Source organism: Podarcis raffonei, chromosome 8 (genome assembly GCF_027172205.1).
Source record: "Podarcis raffonei isolate rPodRaf1 chromosome 8, rPodRaf1.pri, whole genome shotgun sequence".
Lineage (NCBI taxonomy): Eukaryota > Metazoa > Chordata > Lepidosauria > Squamata > Lacertidae > Podarcis > Podarcis raffonei.
In genome coordinates this window covers 37,579,022-37,600,164 of record NC_070609.1, presented here as the reverse complement: position 1 = coordinate 37,600,164, position 21,143 = coordinate 37,579,022, and the positions used below count along the sequence as shown (strand labels likewise).

At 46.0% G+C, this 21,143-nt stretch overlaps 1 protein-coding gene and 1 long non-coding RNA gene across 6 annotated transcripts in view; both read right to left on the bottom strand.

Moving 5' to 3' along the window:
• Nucleotides 1–996: 996 nt before the first annotated feature.
• Nucleotides 997–2,871, bottom strand: LOC128419043 (uncharacterized). Its single transcript, XR_008331800.1, has 2 exons — nt 2,550–2,871; nt 997–2,414 (listed from the first exon to the last, which is right to left on the bottom strand). It is a non-coding gene; the product is annotated as an uncharacterized LOC128419043 (long non-coding RNA).
• A 1,182-nt stretch (nt 2,872–4,053) lies between these two features.
• Nucleotides 4,054–21,143, bottom strand: part of KCTD15 (potassium channel tetramerization domain containing 15) — a 68,070-nt gene continuing 50,980 nt past the window's right edge. For all 5 annotated transcript variants that reach the window (XM_053399290.1, XM_053399288.1, XM_053399289.1 and 2 more), the window contains exons 4-5: nt 12,938–13,243; nt 4,054–5,125 (exon numbers count right to left, since the gene is read on the bottom strand). In XM_053399290.1, coding sequence (XP_053255265.1) covers nt 4,970–5,125; nt 12,938–13,243 — 462 coding nt within the window. In that variant the 3' untranslated portion in view covers nt 4,054–4,969. The remainder of the gene's footprint in view (nt 5,126–12,937; nt 13,244–21,143) is intronic.

The window sequence follows — 21,143 nt, the reverse complement described above, 5'->3', positions numbered from 1 at the left end:
TCCCACGCCCCCACGTCATACGTCATCTTTTTTTTACTGCTGCCTCAACATTTTCACAGGAGTTTGTGCCCAGGACTTGAATGGAATATAGTGCAACAGTTCTGACTCCCCACCACCATCACCGCTGCACAAATTGCATACTAGTCTTGACAGAAATTCACCTGTAGATGCAAAGAAAGTTCCTCAATGAAAACCCTCACTTATTCAATAAGGATTGTTCAGACAAATTTCTGTTGGCCTAAAGCTTTTTGTGGACCAGAGTCCACTTTATTAGATGCATGGGGTATTACCTTGAGTCTGAAGTGGACTCTGATCCACTACACCACTGTGGTGTAGTGGTTAGAATGCTGGGTTAGGATCTGGGAGCCCAGGGTTCAAATCCTCAGTCTGGCACAAGACCACTGGGTGACCTGGTCTGACCTCACAGGGCTGTTGTGATAAAAATGGGGAGGGGGAGATCCTTATTGGAAAAGTGGGACACAAATGTAATAACTAAAAGCAATAGCAGCTCATTCCATCTTTGAGATGCCACAAGACTCTCTGTTGTTTTGCTGCAAGGGCTACCTCTCTGGAAGTTTTGAGTACATATCCTTTTGTTTAAACCCCCCGATGTCCCAAATTTCTGTGTTGAGGGACATAAATCATGTAGCTTCTACAACTTTTTAGTTTCCCAAACAGGATACATTATTCAGAATGTATACTGGGGGAAAAAACCCTCAAATGGAAGAACCTGCCATTAAAAAATGAACAACTGTAATTTTCTAGGGAAAGGGTTACTGACAGTTGAAGCTTTCCTCAGTTTTGTACGAAGACAGAGGGGATGATCCCCCAGATTCTCTTACTCAAGCATCACTGGAAATGAACAGGGAATGTGCAACAGCAGTTACTCTTCTCGTTTCCAGGGAGGGAAACTTTCAGCGGATGGTACCGAGGTGAAAGAAGCTGAATTCCTGGTTTGCTGACAAATGTGTAAAAGTAAAATAAGATTTCTGCATATTTGATCTTTGACTTTATAGGAATGTCTGTGACATAATAAACAGCAAAGAAATTGTTTATAAACTCACAGAATGATCTTCAGTTTTGCAAAAATCTTGAGGTAAGGGCAAGGGAAGTTATACAATATTAAGTGTATACAGTACTATACAATTCAACAGGCATCTTACATACAAAAATGATGGCCTTAGGACGTAGTCTTTTTTTTTATTCAGAGTGCCATAAAAGTAGAAAAGATGTTAATTAAATGCATTTTACAGTGGCAGGTTTCTCTGCAGGTGCAGCAATTGTTCTGCATAGGTAACGTAGACCAATAATAGCTTTTGGGGAGATTTGGGAAAAAGAGATGACTGGATCTGGAGACTCAACTTTAGCTGCATCAATAAGACTTGGTGTTCAGAATACCCACCTACAGTTGTCAACTGACCTACCCCACTCCCACCCCTAGGTCTGTTCTGTTCTTGTGTCTTTTAACAACAACTGGATCCACAGAAGTTAACAGGTGAGACTTTTCACAGGATGGAGATAGAGACATTGATATTATAACTACTGCTCTTAAAAGTGCAGCTGGCAACCCAATGTTGTACAAAGAACTGGCACCTCCTTGCTGCAGTTCTGTAGAAGCATCCCTGAAATCAATAGGAGGGAGTTATCTAAGAGCTCAGCTGAGCTCTGGAGAAATGCCTGTTTATTCCAGTGAATCCTGAGTAGGTTCCTGGTAGCTTGTTACAACATATCCTTCAACTTCCAAGGACAGGATCATAACAATCAGGGGTGTATCAAGTATTAATACTCTTCAGAGTACAGTGGTACCTCTGGTTACAAAGACTTCTGGTTACAAAAGCTTCAGGTTACGATAAGGTTACCAGATTTTTTTCAATGAATCCAGGGACACTTTTCAACTTCAATGGATTTTGTATGGGGACTGATTTGTAAATCTGGGGACTGTCCCCGGGAAAGTCTGGTAACCTTACGTTACGAATTCCGCAAACCCGGAAGTTGCGAACTTTGCCCCAGGATGCGAACGGAAATCGCGCACCAGAGTCGCACGCGCAGTGGTAGGCCCCATTAGTGAAAGTGCACCTCAGGATAATAATGGTTTCAGCTTAAGAACGGACCTCCGGAATGAATTAAGTTTATAACCAGAGGTACCACTGTAGACTCATTGAAATTGATTGACGTGACTAACTTAGGCTCATCAGCGAGTAGAATTTGGTTGGCTACAGCCCTGTCTACTGCATCAGAACACCGTTTTTCTGTGCATATTACAGAAAAGATGTAATTTGATATTTGTGACTAATCAGTACTTTTGTATTTTCTTCTGAATGGAATCAACGTATCACAGGCAGGGTACATTTGTGCTACAAGCTGCAAAAGGTTAAATGGCTGCTTCTCAGCAGGTAATCCTGGGATCTGTAGTTCTGGGAAGGGAAGAGGTTAGGGGGCCTTGAGCAGGCAATTCTCAGTCCCCAATTCACTCTATGGCCACATTCACAGCATAGATTTAAAGCACTGTGATACCACTTTAAACAATCATGAATTCCGAGAGTTATAACTTGGTAAGGGTGGCTAAGAGTTGTTAGCAAACCCCTATTCCCCTCAGAAAGTTACAGTTCCCAGAGTGGCTTAAACATCCGTCCATCCATCTCCACAGGGAACTCTCAGAATTGTAGCTCTGAGAGGGGAATAGGGGTCTCCCTGCAACTCTCAGCACCCTTAACAAACCAAAGCTCCCACAATTATTTGGGGGAAGCCGTGATGGTTTAAAGTAGCATCATACTGCTTTGAACATTTGGTTTGAATGTGGCCTATGAACAATGTCACTTGCTGTGCAATCCTAAGGCGTATGGATGAGATGCCAAGGTGGTTCCACCACCTTATCCATAGAATCATAGAATCATAGAGTTGGAAGAGACCACAAGGGCCATTGAGTCCAACCCCCTGCCAAGCAGGAAACACCATCAGAGCACTCCTGACATATGGTTGTCAAGCCTCTGCTTAAAGACCTCCAAAGAAGGAGACTCCACCACACTCCTTGGCAGCAAATCCCACTGTTGAACAGCTCTTATCCAATGCTTTGCCAGGTTCAAGCAGAAAAATGCTTCACATTGCTATCTTCATCTTTCACCCTTCCTCCCATAAGTCAAGAGTGTGACTAAATATCTCTATAACCTTGTGGGCTGGGAGGGCTTTGGACCCAGCCACCCTCCTGTTGTCTGCTGACACTGGAGCTCCTGTAATGTTTCCATGGGTGTTGCAATTCCAATTACTTTTTTTAGTTAATCTGCTAGTGCAACGCCAATCCCGCCATTATAGAGCCCTGTGCAATCAGGATACGATCAATAGGATCACAGCTGTGGGATCCGCCTGCTATCTTTTAAATTAAGCCTGTGCAGGATATACAGTCCTCATGAGCCACAATCAAGTGAGTGGAATTCAGGGGTGGGGCCAATGGGTGTGGTTCTGCTTTCCTCACCCACATGTTGACTGCACATTCATTTGTCATGCTTCTGTCATCAGATCTGCAATGCTGAAATGCAATTTCTGCTGAGTGATGGAAAGCTAACATCTTCTGAACCTGGAGTCCCAAACAACATTAATAACATTAGTTTTTTAAAAAATTATTATAATGCAGGAACAGAAAAGCTGTGCTCCCTTGCCAACTGTTTTTGGACCCCAACCCCATGAGCCCCAGCCAGTACAGCCAACATCAGGGATGCTGGGAGTTGAAGTCCAACAACATTTGGAGGTTACTAGGTTCCCCGTCCTTTGGGTAACAACTCCCATCAACATTGCTGCATGGCTGGCATCTGAAGGGTACCAGATTGGTGAAGACTGTTGCAATGCATCACACAGAGAAATGAGCTCATGAGACAATGGTCTGATTCAATCAGGCAGAAAAGGTGTTCTGTTTGTGTCCTATATATTCTCAAAGCAACAATAACATTGGGTTTTAAGTGAGGAAAGAAAGGTCGTAGCAGCTGCATGGCCCATTTCCACTTTCTGGATGACCCCCAAACTTAAAATCTGAGATGAATGAAAGAACGCCACAACCTTAACTCAAGTTCCATGGCAGTGCCTGTTTAATGCTGAACAATCTTATTTAGGAACTTGCTTTGAGTCTCCATTTCCGTTTGTTTTGGGTTTTTTTGCAAATGTTTTGCTGCAATTCAATCTCGTCAGTTGTGGGCAGACAAGGCAGCAAACGTCAAACCACTGCATTTATTTCAAAGGTGGGTTGTGCGGGACTGAAAAGAATTTGCAAAGAGTTCATTCAGCACCAGAAGAATACAAATTGGTCCCTGTTTGGGGTGGCTTCTGTACACAGACAACTGGAAGCGTCGTAGAAAAATAAGCCATTTGATACAATGCGCAAAGGCAACCACAGAAGGGTAACGGGGGTGGACAAATGGCGATGCAAAAGCCTGTCAGACAGGATAGGACATGGGATTCATCGGGGGCAGGGGGCAGGGAAGACACTTGGCACGATACCGTCTCCCTTTGGGCAGCTCCCATATCCTTGATCTCACCAAGTGAGGAGGAGGAGAAGGTCCCACAGAAAGTCAGATGGTGCACTCCTTCAATGGGCATATTCGAATTGTGTTAAATTGGTCCTTCTACCAAAGTCCAATCAAAGGCCAGTTCTTCACTGAAGCTTTGTCTCCATTCCGCACGCTTTCCTGCCGAGAGGACAATCCCACAAAACTTCACGACGCTGGGCATGCCGCCCAGCAGTTGACTAATAAAACAAATGAAATTATTATCATTATTATCATTATTATTATTATTTTGTATGCTGTCTTTTTGCTTCCAGATAAAGAGTTCATGGCTGGCAATGGTGACAGGTAGTTTCAGAGAGATACCACTCGGGCAACGTCGCCCAGGTTAATACTGTCTTGCAAATCCTTAGTGTTTCCACACGAGACTATTAAAAACACTTCTACGTTCACAAAGGAAGGGGGGAAGGGGGGTGTCTTTAGTCCAGGGGCTCTTGCTTTATCCTGATTGTGGTGTTGGGCTGCAGTCTCCTGTCCTCACGACAAAGTACATATTCGCTGAACTGAGAGGAATCCACGCCGCCTCCGCAGGATGCCGCCACGTTGAAGCCCTTCTGGAACAACCGTTCAAGCACCTGAGGGGGAAAGCACCAGTTAATGTTGGAGAAGGCTCCGTATCAAATGTGCTCATGACTCTGAAAGGACCAAAGGAATCCCACTGAACTGAACTTAACTGAAAGTACAAGTTCTATATCCACCCGTGCGAGCCAGGACACGCAATGAGGTTAATGGGCGACAGTGCAAAGGTTACGCACAGTTATTTCTTTGCTGAAGTCTCGTGCAGCCCCAGATATAAGATTCCGCACGTGTCAACTAGAGGTGCATTTCAGGCACGGGAAACATTGCATTCGTTTTCCTGATTAATATGCTAGTGCTTCGGTCCTGTGGTTCTTTCACACCGCAGTACTTGGTGTGTTTTGAAATTGTGAATTGTGTTATGATTATTATTTTTTTACCAATACACCAGCAGGTTGAGCTAAATTTCATTCACATCAGTGGGCGTGGGGGGGGGGCACAACAGCAAACCACATTGGACAATGTCGCTGCTCCCCCAACCCTTTCCACACAGGAGTGTGCTTCTCTTCCCCCATTAAAGCAGCAGGGAGAAAAACTGTATGCCGCTATACGACCCTAAATTTCATCACTTTACTCCCATGATATTATGGGTTAAAGGGGCTCCAAGCATATATATATATATTTTTAGGAATCAAGTAACATGGAAATGAGTGCTAAGCTTGCCCTAAATCCCATTAGTTTTCCGGAAGTGGCTTGTATTGCGAAAGTGCAAATATAATTCAGAAATTAACAGTTAGGGAAAAGGTGAGGAAATGGTATAAAACTGCCATGTGAATGCAGCCTTAGACTCTGAAAACAGAAAATGGTCGGCCCAAGCAAACAACTGCGACGGCTGAGGCTGATGAGAATTGTAGCCTAAAAGATCCAGGGGGCACCAGGTTGGCAAAGCCTGCTTTAGAGAGCTAGTGACAGTCACAACCAATATTAAATAAGATGGACCAGCAGTCTGACTCAGGGTAAGGATCCAAGCAGAGATAACATAAGGGTGATATAACGAACACTCTTTTTCTTTCCCCCAAAACAGCAGCCTTGGCTGGGGGATTAGATCAGGGGTGCAGCATGTCCAAAAGGGGCTTCTTGCTGCACTGTAGCCCTGATCAAAATTGCCCTGGGTGCTGCCTCTAGACGAGATGGGGCAGTTCACACATTGAAGAGAAGCAGCCTGTGGCTAATAGCATTTTTGGGGAAGGCGTGAGATAAGTTGGATGCAACACTCTGCACAGCCACTTTTTGAAAGCTCCACGGTTGGAGCTTCCACATCACATCTAATTTCACCCTTAGGAAAGCCCCACATTATACAGTAAAGTTGCCACTGGAGTAAAATGTTAGACAAAGGCGATTTGTAGCTCAACTTTCCCCCTGTGGCTAAAGGTTTGTATTATTACCTAACTTTGAAGAAATTACCTGAATTTCTTCCAAATGCTGTCACTGGCTACATACACACAATCTAAGAGACTCGACACAAAAGGAAATAGGAATGGGGTGGGAGGAGGAAAGCAGCCTTAGAGCTCCACTGGCTAATGGGTGGGGCCAGGTTGGTCTCCTCATGGCCTTCTATGCACAATGTTTCCTTGTCCAGCCAGACGACAACCCTGTGAAACAGGCCAACTGTAGGAGGAAAGTGATGCTCAGTGATGGAGTCTGACTTATAAAATGCTATCCATTTTGTCCACAGCTGAAGATGCACTTGAGCTCATGCCTTCTGTATCCAGCCCTACTCACTGGCTTTCCTTTTTCAAAGCCATCTCAGCTTCCTGCAGATGGACGCTATCTGGACTATTTCATTTGTGCGTGTTGCCCTGCAAAGTATTTTGGTCTCGTGGTCCAGAGGTGGTGAAAAGGGCCCCCGAGAGCCAGCTAGACTCTGCATGATACATTTCTGGTCTTTTCAGGATCTCCCAGCATATTATGCAGCGATAATTCTATAACTTATTCCTAAATGACTGCAGCGTGATTAAAGTCTTGCTTACAGCAAACCTCTGCAGAAAAACCCAAATATTAATCAAACAAACAAGCACTCTGCAGGGCAGTTCAGTACATTATGGAGTAAAATACTGGCTGGTAGTGATATTGATGCTACCTCTTAAGGAAAAGCAACGTTGGGGCTTCAGTCATCATAAAATGAGGCCATAACTCATCATTAATATGCTGTGCTAGATGGGGGGAGAAAAAGCAGCAGGCTGTTATGAGCATCTTCTTTACTGGTGTAACCATTCTGGCCGCTAAGGGATTTTCCTACCAAACAGGTTGGGGTATTCAGGGTGTATGTGTGCTGTTAATGTGCCTGTGTTTATATTCCTGCCTGTGCCCTTCAGGCACCTAAAGTAAGTCCTCACTGCTAATGGCTGCTCAGCACTCCACCTCTGGGATGCCACCTGGTTTGTGATATCAACCTGAGCTTTGAAGGGGTTCAAGGACACCTCCATGGCCCAGCAGAACTGCAAGCTCCTACTTGGCTCCAAACTGGGTGTTTCCCCCATGCATCCATGAGAAGAGCCTGCTGGATCAGGCCAAAGGCCCATCTAGTTCAGCACCCTGTTCTTACAGTGGCCAACTAGGTGCCCCATTGGGAATCCCACAATCAGAACCCCAGCACAAGAGCCCTCTCCCCTCTTGTGGTCCCCAGTAACTGGTATTCAAAAACATTTCTGCCTCCGACCGTGGAGGCAGTAGATATCAATCGTGGCTAGTAGATATCAATAGCCCTCTCCTCCATGGATTCATCTAACCCTCTTTTGGTGGCCATTGCTCCCTCCAGTGGGTCCCATCGTTAAACTATGTGCTGAATGAAGAAATATAATACGAAGCGCAAATGTCACTGTTTCAAAGGACAGCCAAGCAAGATGAACATTCTCTGACAATAAAATGCTACAACAGGCATATAAATAAATGCTTGGTTCAACAACTTAAGAACAAACGAGGCAATTCAGTTACTCCAGAATACAAAATTCATAAGCAACGTAGCGACACACGACAAGGGGATTATCAAGTAATACAAGCTGTCGTTGTGTCAAAAGTAATACACCTCATTCCATGCCTCCCCAACTCTGCCCTGGCTGCCAATATACTAAAGCAGGAAGGCTGGGAACCTTTTTGCACTTGAGGGCTGGGCAATGAAAATACATGTCCCTTAGTAGAGCAGGCTAGCTTTTGTATGCACTGGCATGCCCCTCTATTCTCCATCCAGGGAAGGACGGCCAAGGAAGCTGTAGGCTCCCAGCTGATGTAAGGTTAGCGACTGCAAGTTTCCAACAGGCATCTGGCTGACTGCTGAGAGAACAGGGTGCTGGATTAGACTGGCCATTGGCCTGATCCAGCAGGACTCTTCTTAAATTCATAGGTTCAGTGCTCTCCCCAGAATCCTAGACCTACCGAATCCCCTTACAGAGCACAGATTATGATTTGCCTGAGGTGATTATAAATATTTTGGTGAACTCCTCCGTCCTTTCCTTTCTCCCTCCTGCTTTCAATTCCAAAGTCTTCGTTTCACTTTCTTTTGGTAGGCAACAGACAGGCCTCCTTTCCGCCAGCCACTTGGGCTTCCCAAGTCATGCAAGGCAAAGCTGAGCTTTGATCTCTTCTCATGGCTTCTCTTGAACCCTGCGAGCACTGACTGGCCCTGGGACAGGCGCACTGGCTTGGTGTTCGAGGAGGCAAACATCAGCCTCGTTCCCCTGACTTCTGCCCTGATCTTGTATCACTTTGCAATGCAAGAACGTGAAAGGACCCGAGGGAGAATGAGCAAAAGGCCTAGAAAGAAAGAATACCCCTTTTTGGGTAAAGATAAAAAAAATGAAAGGAGGAGTGGGGGGAAGAGATAACAGTGCACCTGCTTAAAGCACCCAGAATGACCATCACACAGTTTTGGAGAAAATTAGACGTGGCCCACCTTACTACCTGGTACATGCTGGAAAAACTAACTAATAAGCTGAGAGTCCTTAGATGTGAAAGAAAGAAGAATGATTCCGTACCTGTTTGGTCTGATTTTATTTCATTTGTAAGCAAGAACATGGTTGAGGACCTCCCCCACCCCCACCGTGGCCTATGAATGAATCTGGCTGATTCAGCAACTCAGGGCATTTGAATACTGTAATTCATGTTTTGTGACCACAGACAGACAGATATGCTTCTGAATACTAGCTGCTGCAAACCACAGGAGTGGACAGTGCTCTTCTGATTGGGTCCTGCTTGTGGGTTTCCCAGAAGAAGCATCTGGTTGGGCAATGTGAGAACAGGATGCTCAACTGCAGGGTCATTTGGCCTGATCCAGCAGCCTCTTCTTATGTGCCCTTCCCTTGCTACACTTTTAGGCTGCAAGCAACCCAGAGCACGCTTCCCCTTGACGCATGTTTCACTGAAATCAATGGGAGCAATTTCCAAGTTCACAGTGTTCAGAACTGAGACGTCTCCCGTTGTTTCTCTGGGGCTAAACATCTCCAATTCTGCCAGTCTTCCCTCCCGGAAACTGCCTTCAAGACAGATCCCTTTAGAATCATTCTCATAGCTCTCCTCTCCCAATTTGTTCAAAGCCTTCTTGAAGTGTGCTGCTACCCAGAAGGAAACACTCTAAAAGTGATCATCTCTGTGGCGAGCTGAGCCTGATTTCCCAAGTTTTGGAAACAGAACATCTCTTGTCATAAACTGGGGGAGGCCTTGGCCTTTTCAACCACAGTGTTATATGGCTGAATTTGCTATCTGTTGTAATGATGCTTACGGTCATTATGTTTTTGCAAGGAAAAATGGCATTTTTGGTATCTGTGATTTTAACAGAAAACCTACAATGGGAGGGATGCATGTTGCACCAAAAAAGAAAAAGAAAAAAGGTCCTTTCCAGCCATTAACATTAGCAATGTTGAGGACAATAAGTCATGAATTAGGAACAAAAGTGTGAAGCCCTGACCCCATAATTCTTAAGAGTAGTGTAGTATAGTGGTTAGAATGTCAGCCTAGGACCTGGGAGGCCAGGGTTCAAATTCCTACTCGGTCACTGGATGATTTTGGACCAGTCACTGCCTCTCAGCATAGCTCACCTCTCACTGTTGTTGTGCAGATTAAATGAGGAGAGCAAGAATTGTGCACGTCAACTTGAGCTCTTTGGAGAAAGAGGTGGAATATAAAACCCTACAGGTTAAGTCCTTTCTAGCATGGAAATAGAATTTCTCTGGTTTTGTGTTATGCCATGTCCCCCACGGCAGCCATTTTGTGACTGGCGCCTACAGCACTGTTTCAAAATGTCCCCCAGGTCTAAAACCTGGACCGACCTTTGCTGTGGTGAGTTTACCTCATCAACGTTGTCACAAAACTTGTTGGTTTTATTTATTTACTTAAAAGCACTTCTATTTTCTGTTATAAAAAAAGACGTAAAAATAGGAATTCACAAATAACAAGGTTGAATCTCATTGGCCAGGGAAAGTCTGCGCCAAGAGATATGTCTTCACATGATGTGGGACACAACTGATGGACGCTGCTTCCATCAGAAGGAAGGGCATCCTACAGGGAAGGGCAAATGGCAGAAAATGCCTGCTTTCTAGTTCACTGCCCTGCAATATTCTGTAAGGCGTGCCTGCCACTTTGCCACTGAAAATAGTCTTTGAAATGCATCACGGGATAATGTAACATATATCCTGAATTATTTTCCAGCTAAAATGGACAACAAGCTCGCAAGCACCCGCTTCTGCGACACCACAATTTGCAACACCTGATGTTTGCAGCAGACAAAATTTTCAGGTGTCGTCGAGAAAGAGTCTATACATAGCAGAGGGTGTTGGGCGTCTTCATTAAACAGAACAGCACGAACTCCATCCTCTGTTCTCGTTCAAGAGCCGTGCATTTTAAAAAGGTCGTACAGGGCTTAACGATTCCATTTTCTGAGAAAGCATTTGTGACTAGGATGTGGGGCAAGTCCTCTCTCTCCAGTTATGAATTCAAGCCTGTCTGGTTACCGCCCGCCCGCCCCCCAATTAAAAATCGTAAAATGGAATTCAGAATTAAGCAAGTATCCAGATGCAGAATGTGGACCTTCAGAATTCTAAACCAGCCTTTGCCAACACCTGGCACCTTCCAGATGTTTTCGACAGCAACTTCTGTCAGCCAAATTGCAATCCGAAACATCTGGAGGGCACTGTGTGGGCAAAGGCTGTCCTGAACCTCGAGGACAGATTGCTGTCACAGTTTCAAATCCCCTCCTAACCATCAAAATAGAAGTGAATATCAGCAAGCCAGAGATTAACACTGAAGACTCTGTCACTGTGGAGGGCTGGGATGTTTGTTAACCTGAAATGAATTTTAAGCCATTTAGATTTAGATGGGGCAGGGAACAACCCCGGGGTATAAAAGAACAAGCTATGCCCTACAACTTGTTGAAGAGAGACCTCACTATCATGGTCTAGCCCAAGAGGTTGCCAACCTTTTGGGGCATGTGGGTACAGCTGTAAGCTGGAGAAGCGGTTGTGGGCACCATCCCCACCCACCTATTCTATTGGCTGCAATAAAACACTTCTTTCAAAGGTGTTTTCTGTGGGGGGAGGGGGCCCTATGGGTGCCAGTGAAGGCTTCTGTGGGTGCCATGTTGGCAATCCCTGCTCTTGCATAAAGGATAACAGACTGGAGAAACGATGTGCCTTGTTTGGGTTGACAAAAGCACAATGTTTTTTATTTTATTTTATTTTTTAAAGGCCATAAGCCAGCTTTTTGAACTGCATACTGCTCTTCACCTGGGCCAGGTATTCAGAGCAATAAAATTCCAACCACCCAAAGTGCCACAGTGCCATGTTTTGCAACTGACTTCACTTGGTTTCTCGCTGTAGCCTGAAGCCCATTTGCTCTGCCCAAAACATCCTCTGCCAATGGAGGCCTTTCCACGCTCCACTCCCCCCTGCCCGTGCCCCCCTGCCAAACATCCTGAGACAGGCAGCTGGATGCTCAACTCTCCCAATGAAAATGCCCTCATTGCTCTGGTCCTCGCTAATGAGTGTCAAACCATCAAGGCTGCTCAGTGCCCAGGTCCGCTGTAGGGTAGCCCTCCCATGGACAAGCTCCCCTATTTGGGGTGGGGGGAAGAAAGCCGCTCAGAGGGGTTTGCCAAATCACAAACTTACATTTCCCGCATCCTACCTATCCGTCTTTCCTTGTTTCATATGTTAATTTTAAAATCTTAAATAAAAAATAAAAAGAAAAGAAAAGGGGGAAAAAATAACTAACTCAATCAAACCCCCATAAAAACCTTTGAGTATAAAGTGGAACACATTTTGTTTAAAATACTCTGGGCAATTTTTATAGAACATCCTCTTGGAGGGGAAAAAAAGTGCAGAGATCATTTTTTTAAGTCCATCCCGGAGGCTCTATCATTTAATTATGAGTGGGACATAAATTATGCATTTACACATTGTTGCGTTTTCTATAAAGTGGCATGGAGAAACGGCTCCCCCTCCTTCCTTTCCTCCTTTCCCCTCTTCTTCTTCTTTTTTTGTAGTTTTGGTACACTCTTTTTTTCTTCCTAGGGGCACTTTGGAGGGAAGAAAGGACTGCGGGGTATGAGCTGATGAAAAAAAATTAGCATTTGTCAGCCTAACGCCATTATGAGATCAGCATGGTGCTAACACACACAAAAATCTAAATCTCTCTTTCTCTCTCTCACCAACAACTTAGACTTAAGGGAAAAGGGAAAGGGAGAGAGAGGAAAAACGCCCATGATCTCACCAGGCAAAAAATGCCTCCTTCTCCCAGTGACACAGAGGCAATTGGGCAGAAGGGACTCATCTGCTTAGTACTGAACGTGAAAAGAAAATGATAGAACGGATGAGGCCCATTACCTGCACCGAATTCAACCGACAGTATCCGTTCAAAGGAAACCTAATGACGTGGGTGGGGTCTTGGTTCCAGCCTGCGTTGACCGAGTTGCACATGACGTCCCCTGTCTCTGGGAAGATCTCCTCGATCAATGCCTTCTCTCCGCTCAGTGCAATCCTTTCCCCGAGATCCGGAGTCACCCTTACAACCAAGCAGTCACAGGGCTGGAAGTGCTTCCTTTGTTCCTTCTCCTGTTTCCATCGCTCCAGCTCCTTGATCATCGGCTGCAGCTGGTAGTACTTGGCCTCTTCGTATAAAAGATTAAAATCCTTTTAAAAAAGGAGAGAAAGAGAGCTTACGTATCTCAGCACTTACGGATTTCATATATCTAAATCCAAATCTATATCTATACAGTCGTACCTTGGAAGTCGAACGGAATCCATTCCAGAAGTCTGTTCGACTTCCAAAACGTTCAAAAACTAAATTATGGCTTCTGATTGGCTGCAGGAAGCTCCTGCAGCCAATCAGAAGCTGCGGAAGCCCCATCGGACGTTCGGCTTCCAAAAGAATGTTTGCAAACCGGAACACTCACTTCTGGGTTTCTGCGTTTGGGAGTCAAAACGTCTGAGTACCAGGGTGTTCAGGATCCAAGGTACGGCTGTATCTATAGCTATACACGTGGGTAGGCAAACTAAGGCCCGGGGGCCAGATCCGGCTCAATCGCCTTCTAAATCCGGCCCACGGATAGTCCGGGAATCAGCATGTTTTTACATGAGTAGAATGTGTCCTTTTATTTAAAATGCATCTCTGGGTTATTTGTGGGGCATAGGAATTCGTTCATTCCCCACCACCCAAAAAATATAGTCTGGCCCCCCACAAGGTCTGAGGGACAGTGGACCTGCCCCCTGCTGAAAAAGTTTGCTGACCCTGTCTATACACATAATCTGTCTGTGAAGAGGAAATTATGCATGTAATCTCCAAAGGGCTTTGGGGAATGTGCATATCTCAACTGAATTTTGTACATTTTCTGGTCAATGTTCACAGTCTCAAAAAAAAAGAAGCCTTGCCTCCATCTCTAGTTCAGAACTGTGCAATCTGAATCCTGGAGGCTGCTTCTGTCCACTTCCTGATCTTACGGGTATCACAATACCCTCTTCACAGATCAGCCAAGCAGTGAGAAGAAGGGGCGGTTTTTTCAGAAATGTTATTTTCTGGCAGTCCAGCCTTTTCCCACCACTCTCAGTTGTTCCTCAGTCATCTGAGCAGCACAAGGGGGGCTGCAGGGAGAAGAAAAATCCCATCCTACAAACCTGACAGAAACGACCCCCCTCCACCATGCTGCTATTAAACTGAGGTAAAAGCTCAATCACAGCATGGAATCCGTCATCGTGGGGATTTTAGTGGAAAGAAAAGTTCACCAGGAAGGGTTACCCACACAGGAAAAAGTGCTGGGAAATGCATCGTTTCCACCAGGGAGGAGCTGCCTCCTTCTTGTGCTCCAAGGGAAGTACCTGGGCCTTGAGGTAGAGGAGAGGATTGAGGTAAGCACAGCCCTGCTTGAAACAGCCTGCCTGAAGGCTATCCTTGCCCCAGCCCTTTCTGTAACCATTTGAGCTAGATGGTGCCCCTGCTTGAATGCACACTGCAGCTCTGAAAACCATGGAAATGGGAGGACCTTAAGGGACTACTGTACCCGCAGCAGGAATAACAGTGCTTAATAAAGACTATTCCAATGCAACACACTGGATGTCTGAAGCCAAGGAGCTGGCTGCTCAGTTCAAGTCAACATATGGAATTCAAGATCTAGACTCCAAACCCAGCCACCCTAAGCCCCCTTAGTTCCCCCTTGCCTGCCTGCATCTTTCCTGGCAACAACACACAGCTCCCTAATAGTCTCCTGTTCAATTTGCACCTTGGCTTCTCCTTTCAAAAACTCTTAAGTTTCCACAATCTCTTGTGTCCTCAGGCCCCTTCCTAAATTGTCCCACTCTCCTGAGCCACCCTTTCTCTTGACCAACTTCCCCAGCACTCCTCTCTCCTTCCCTCAACAACATACACACCCCTCTCCTGACCATAAGTACTTCCTTGCCTCTGAGTGCCATCCTTTCAATTCCTTGGGTCCCAGGGGAACCTCTTTTCAGTTCTGTTCGTTGTAAAGTATTTCAATCCCAACCAAACTGGCAACTCTCCTTTCCTCACAGAAGATGGACAGCAATCATTCCCTGAACAACTGACGATTTCACGTCACAGTCTTCACGGCTACAAACACAATTCAATACAGTTTCTCTCAAGATCTTTTTACAATCCCCCTAAGGGAAGGTGCTACTATGCCCTGAATGTTGGGGGCTGAGGCTGGGGGAAAGGGAAGCTGCTGAAAGGAGGTTCATTGTAGAGGTGTGATTTGAAACTTCCTGGTTCTTAGCTCTGTGTGTTTTGGTTACTATGCTAAATGAGCTCTCATGGAAAAAGAACACTCATCCGCCCATGGAAATCTGGCAAGCAAGCTGACTGCAAAAAAAGCCATCCTTTGGAATTCCCCACTACAGGACAGTGTTCAGGCAAAGCATTTCACAATGTTCCTCAAATACTTGGCAGCCAGCCCGACGGCACGACAAAAACTTGAATGAAGCTTGACTTAACCACACCCACAGAGTACAGGAAGTCTCATCTAAATATCTACAATGATAAGAGTCAGTTGCAAAGCCAAAGATCTCACTGGGGCTCACTGGGCCTTCTTTTAACCCCTCCAGAAGTTTTGGACTGCAACTCTTATCATTAGTCCAATGTAGCATCCGACTTCCTTTTGAGTGTGTTGAGAGAAGCCTGCTTTAAGTTAGCAGAAGCCTGTCTTAAAACTTGGCTTTTCCTTCATTCTCTGGGGTAAAGAAAAATGTGCAAATTATTTCTGGTGGCTTTTCTTTTTGCATCAGATATATTACATTCTGGGATCCTGTTAAGACCCTGCCAATCTTAGGGTCCTGGTAGAAAATGAGAAGGAAGGTTCTGCACTTAGGCAGGAAGAACCAGCTGCACAAATATAAGATGGGAGATACCTGGCTTACTAGTAGTACAGGTGAAAGGATCTAGGGGTCTTGGTGGATCACCAGTTTAACATGAGTCAACAGTGTGATGCAGAAGCAAAAAATGCTAATGCTATTCTAGGCTGCATCAACAGAAGTATAGTGTCCAGATCAAGGGAATCCATAGTACCACTCTATTCTGCCTTGGTCAGACCATACATGGAATACTGTGTCCTGTTCTGGGTTATCACAATTTAATAAGGATATTGACAAGCTGGAAAATCAGAGGATGGCAACCAAGATAATCAAGGGTCTGGAAACCAAGCCTAATGAGGAGTGGTTGAAGGAGCTGGGTATGTTTTGTCTGGAAAAGAGGAGACTGAGAAGAAATGTGACAGCCATGGAAGATGGAGCAAGCTTGTTTTCTCCTGCTCTGGAGGGCAGGACTCGAACCAATGAAAAGAAAGGAGATATCAACTAAACATCAGGAAGAACTTTCTGATAGTAAGAGATTTTGACAGTGGAACAGTCTCCCTCAGGAGGCTGTGGACTCTCCTTCACTGGAGGTTTTAAAGCAGGTTGACTGGCCATCTGTCATGGAAGCTTTAGGTGAGATTCCTGCATTGTAGGGGGTTGGACCTTGGGGTCCCTTCCAACTCTACAATTCTATGACTTTCTCATTTTGATCTTTTTCAACATTCCTTTTGAGAACATATATATATATGACGCTTTCCTTGAAGGTGGTGTTTCTTGGTTGAATAGTCTGCCAATTCATGCCCACCCCCACAAACCCCTTCAGTATACCTTCAAAAGTTTTCACCTACTGATCGCGCAAAAGAGTTGCAGCTTCTCTCAGTAATGCAAAGTTTTCAAAGCTGCTCCCAATTTGTTTCTGGCCCCTCTTCAAAGAACTTGCTTTGACCCACAGAGACCTTGGTTCCTGAAGGATTCCCTTTCTCCATATGTACCTAGCTGTAGCTAGGTCCTTTGAGCAGACCCTTCTTCAAATGCCCCATTAATCTGAGGTTTGAAGGGTGGTGAGGCCTGGAACTTTACACCCTCCCTTGAGGAGCCCCACATGCCCTAGTGATGGGCCCATTGAGGCCTAATGCCACACCCACTGCTCAGAAAAGGAGCCGGGTGCCTGATTATCACACCAGTGACTTTTAATTTTCACCCAAGAGAAGGGCCTTTTGTCCATGTTGACAGGGCAGCACCCAAGACAGCCTTGAAAGGCAGGTGTGAGATTTTGTTCCCAGCCTTGCTGCGCCCGGGAGTTTGCTAACACCCCTGCTAATCTGATGCTGCTCATCTGATACAGGGATGATTTCACTCCCACTTTGTACTGATGACTTAGGGCAGAAAATGACAGACTCCAGCCTGGAAAAGTGCTGACATGGAAAGAAATGGCAAGGAAACCTGAAGCACCTTCTTTGCAGCTCCCTGCAAGGGGCAAATGGCAACCCACAGACTCTGTCGACTAACAGAGTCCAACTGGCTGAGATGTGTTCAGTGGCTGCTAACATTAACAATGTTCAGGAGTCTGCATACGAAGCACACATTCACAGAAGCCTCTGCTTGACTGTAGTAGCTCTATCAGCTGCTACAGGCATCCGGAGCCCCTCCATTCCAGCCTTCTCAGCAGTGCCAATGGTGCTCCCCTGAATATGGCTCTTGGCTGAGAGATGTTCTTGCTTTACGCCTTCCTGTGTTTAGCACGAAGGTCTGTGCAGGGTTTCTTAGTGCAGCTAAGGAACCCTGCAAAGATATTCCTTCACACTCAACAGGCACAAGTATCAAGGCACCTGGAGACCTTGGCTGCCACCTCCCCCTGCCCCAAATTTAAGCCCTCTCATGTACAGATGAAAACCTGAATGGATCTTGTGTAAGAAACAGATGCCCAGGCTTGCTCCATCAGTTACACTAAAAATGACTGAATCTTGAATACAAGAGGGTGGCCAGGCAGATTTGGCCACTGTAATATGCAGACAGCCACCAGTCCTTAGTGTGGGCTATGGGACTCCTGTGGCTCTAGGTTGCTCTTGGGATTGGGCTACCTGCCCAGAGACATCCCTGTTCAGGAGGCTAAGAAAAACAGCTGCTTTGAGCAACAGATAATGGGGGCTACTAAGGGTGGCCCAATTGGGCTGGATGCACCAGTATGTTCTCTGAAATGAATGGAAGCCCCACAAGAGTATGGCAGCCCCATATTCATTTGTCTTGGACTCCCAGGATGTCCATGTGTGAGGGCAAATGTACCTGGAGGCATCATGCAATCTCTACAGGGAAGCTGTTCTGTGGGTGTTTGTAGGTCCGGGACAGACCTTCTTCTTCAGAGTAGACATTATCAATTGGGGGGGGGGATCAGCCTGGATGAAACCCTGGGTCCCTTCCAAACCTGCAATCCTGTATCTCTGAGGCTAGACTGTATAAGAGGGAACCTGTTGGACTGGTCAAACCCGTCTCTTTGTCTATTTCTTCATGCAGTGCATAGCTAAACTACGGAACTCATTTCCCCCAGGAGGCAGCAATAGCCACCAACCTAGACGGCATTAAAAGAGGATTAGACAAATTCATGGAGAAGGCTATCAGTGGCTACCACCCATGATGGCTATGTTCTGCCTCCATGGTTGGAGACAGCAATGCTTCTGAATACCAGTTGCTGGAAACCACAGGAAAGGAGACTGCTCTTGCGCTCCGGTCCTAATTGTAGGTTTCCCACAGTCATCTAATTGGTCACTGTGGGAACAGGATGCTAGACTAGATGGGCCGTTGGCCTGATCCAGCAGGCTCTTCTTATGTCAAGCTAAGTACCCAACTTCTGCATCTTAAGTGAGTTCCGTTGTCAGAGAAATAAAGGGTTGGGCCTTCCCCTCCCGGCTGGCCTGTAGAAGAACAATAGCTAGATAAGTTGTTGTGTGTGAGAGTAGAAAGCTGGATGCTGGAGACACAGAGACATGTCCTGCTCTGTGGTAGGCCTAAGCTGAGCTTTGGGGCTTCTCTGGAAATCAAATGGAGAAGCAAGATCTGTTGTGGTTTCAATGCTGTCAGCTTCTCCATCCAATGCATAGGTTATGTACCTTGGGTTACATACGCTTCAGGTTACAGGCTCCATTAACCCAGAAATATTACCTCAGGTTAAGAACTTTGCTTCAGGATAAGAACAGAAATCGTGCTCCGGCGGCGCGGTGGCAGCAGGAGGCCCCTTTAGCTAAAGTGGTGCTTCAGGTTAAGAACAGTTTCAGGTTAAGAACGGACCTCCGGAACGAATTAAGTACTTAACCCGAGGTACCACTGTATGTGGAAATAAAACCATGCGTCCTAAAGAAACCAGTCTCCGCTGACCTTCGTTCCAAGGAAACCAAACCCTGGGGGAAGTGCTTGGAACTCCTGTAGCCTCTTACAACTCGGTAGCTGGGATGCACTTAACAATACTCTTTCTGCACAGGCAGGCTTGTGCCTGGGTCTCAGCGCATGTAAAGTGACTGGCGCATGATAGGTGAATTGCAGGGGGTGGGGGAACAGAGGAAGCCTATAGAGCCAAGCCTGCACCCCATACCTTCTGCTTGCTACATGAAACAACTTTGCACTCCTCTGACTCAATGGAGCGACAGCAGTGAGCGACAGGAAGGACCCGAGCCAGTAATTGCTGCTGTATTTACAATTCACAAGCCCATGAAAACTGTATTAGATATTAGGAAAAGGTGCTCTCAAGGGGTGGGGGGAGGCTGTCAAAGGTAGAGCACTTTCAAGTCTCATCTTATTAGCAACTGGAACTGTAGTTAATATTCACTGTAAACACACCAGTCAGATGCGATAATAGAGACTCGCTAGCTAGGAACACATATGCAGCTGCCTCCGTAGCTCAGCCTGAAAACAACACTTAAAAATTGCAATCCTCAGAGGCAGAAATTCTCAAAGTATATATTTGGAAGCGGTCCTGCCGAAATCTGAGGATCAACAACTTCCTGTGTTGTTTGCACCGTTCTGCCTCCCGGCCAGCACAAAAATACTTCTGCAGCCCTCTGGTCTCAGCGTTTTTTAATTCCCTCCTGAACTTTTAAGTACAGGCAGATTTCTGAAATAGAGCCAGTGTGGTGTAGTGGTTAAGAGTGCCAGACTAGGATCTTGGAGACCAGGGTTCAAATCCCCATTCGGCTATGAAGGTCACTGGGTGACCTTGGGGGGCAGTCGCCACTTCTCAGCCTAAACTACCTCACAGGATCGTGGTGAGGATTAATTGAGGTGTGGGCTTGATGAAGCATGTAAGCCCCCTTGGCCTCCTTGGAGAAAAAGGTGGGATATATAAATGCAACAAACAAACAAACAAACAAACAAACTCATATGAATCATTGGAGCCATGGGGAACGAGCACGTAACTGTGCAGCTTGGCTCCCTGCCTGAGGCAACCCAATTCTGTGTGGAGACAGGTGACTTCCAAAACAATGAAAAATAGCTGAGTTTTTTTTTGGGGGGGCGGGGGCTTATCTGACTTTGGAAGTCCCACACTCACCTTCCTCTCCCTCCCTTTCAGCAACCTCAGCTCCTCCGATTCCCCACAAAGCCCCTCCTCTGTAAAAGTCCCTTACCCATCTGAGCTGGTGGTGGGAGCAGCAGTAGCAGCCCTCAGGTCACTCTGTAGTTAAGAGGCAAGGAGGAAGGTCTCTCACTCTCCCCCTGCCCCAGTGTTCTTGGGAAAGCTGTCCAGGGTGCTGGAGGGGGAGTATTATTGGCCTGACTAGCTGGATATAAACTTTCCACCACTTCTAAGGTATAACTGCATGTTCTCTTTTTGTATTGTTTAACTCTCTAATGTTTCAGAAACTTTTGTTGTTGTTTAGTCATTTAGTCGTGTCCGACTCTTCGTGACCCCATGGACCAGAGCACGCCAGGCACCTCTGTCCTCCACTACCTCCCGCAGTTTGGTCAGACTCATGCTGGTAACCTCAAAAACACTATCCAACCATCTCGTCCTCTGTCGCCCCCTTCTCCTTGTGCCCTCCATCTTTCCCAGCATCAGTGTCTTCTCCAGGGAGTCTTCTCTTCTCATGAGGTGGCCAAAGTACTGGAGCCTCAGCTTCACGATCTGTCCTTCCAGTGAGCACTCAGGGCTGATTTCCTTAAGAATGGATGCGTTTGATCTTCTTGCAGTCCATGGGACTCTCAAGAGTCTTCTCCAGCACCATAATTCAAAAGCATCAATTCTTCG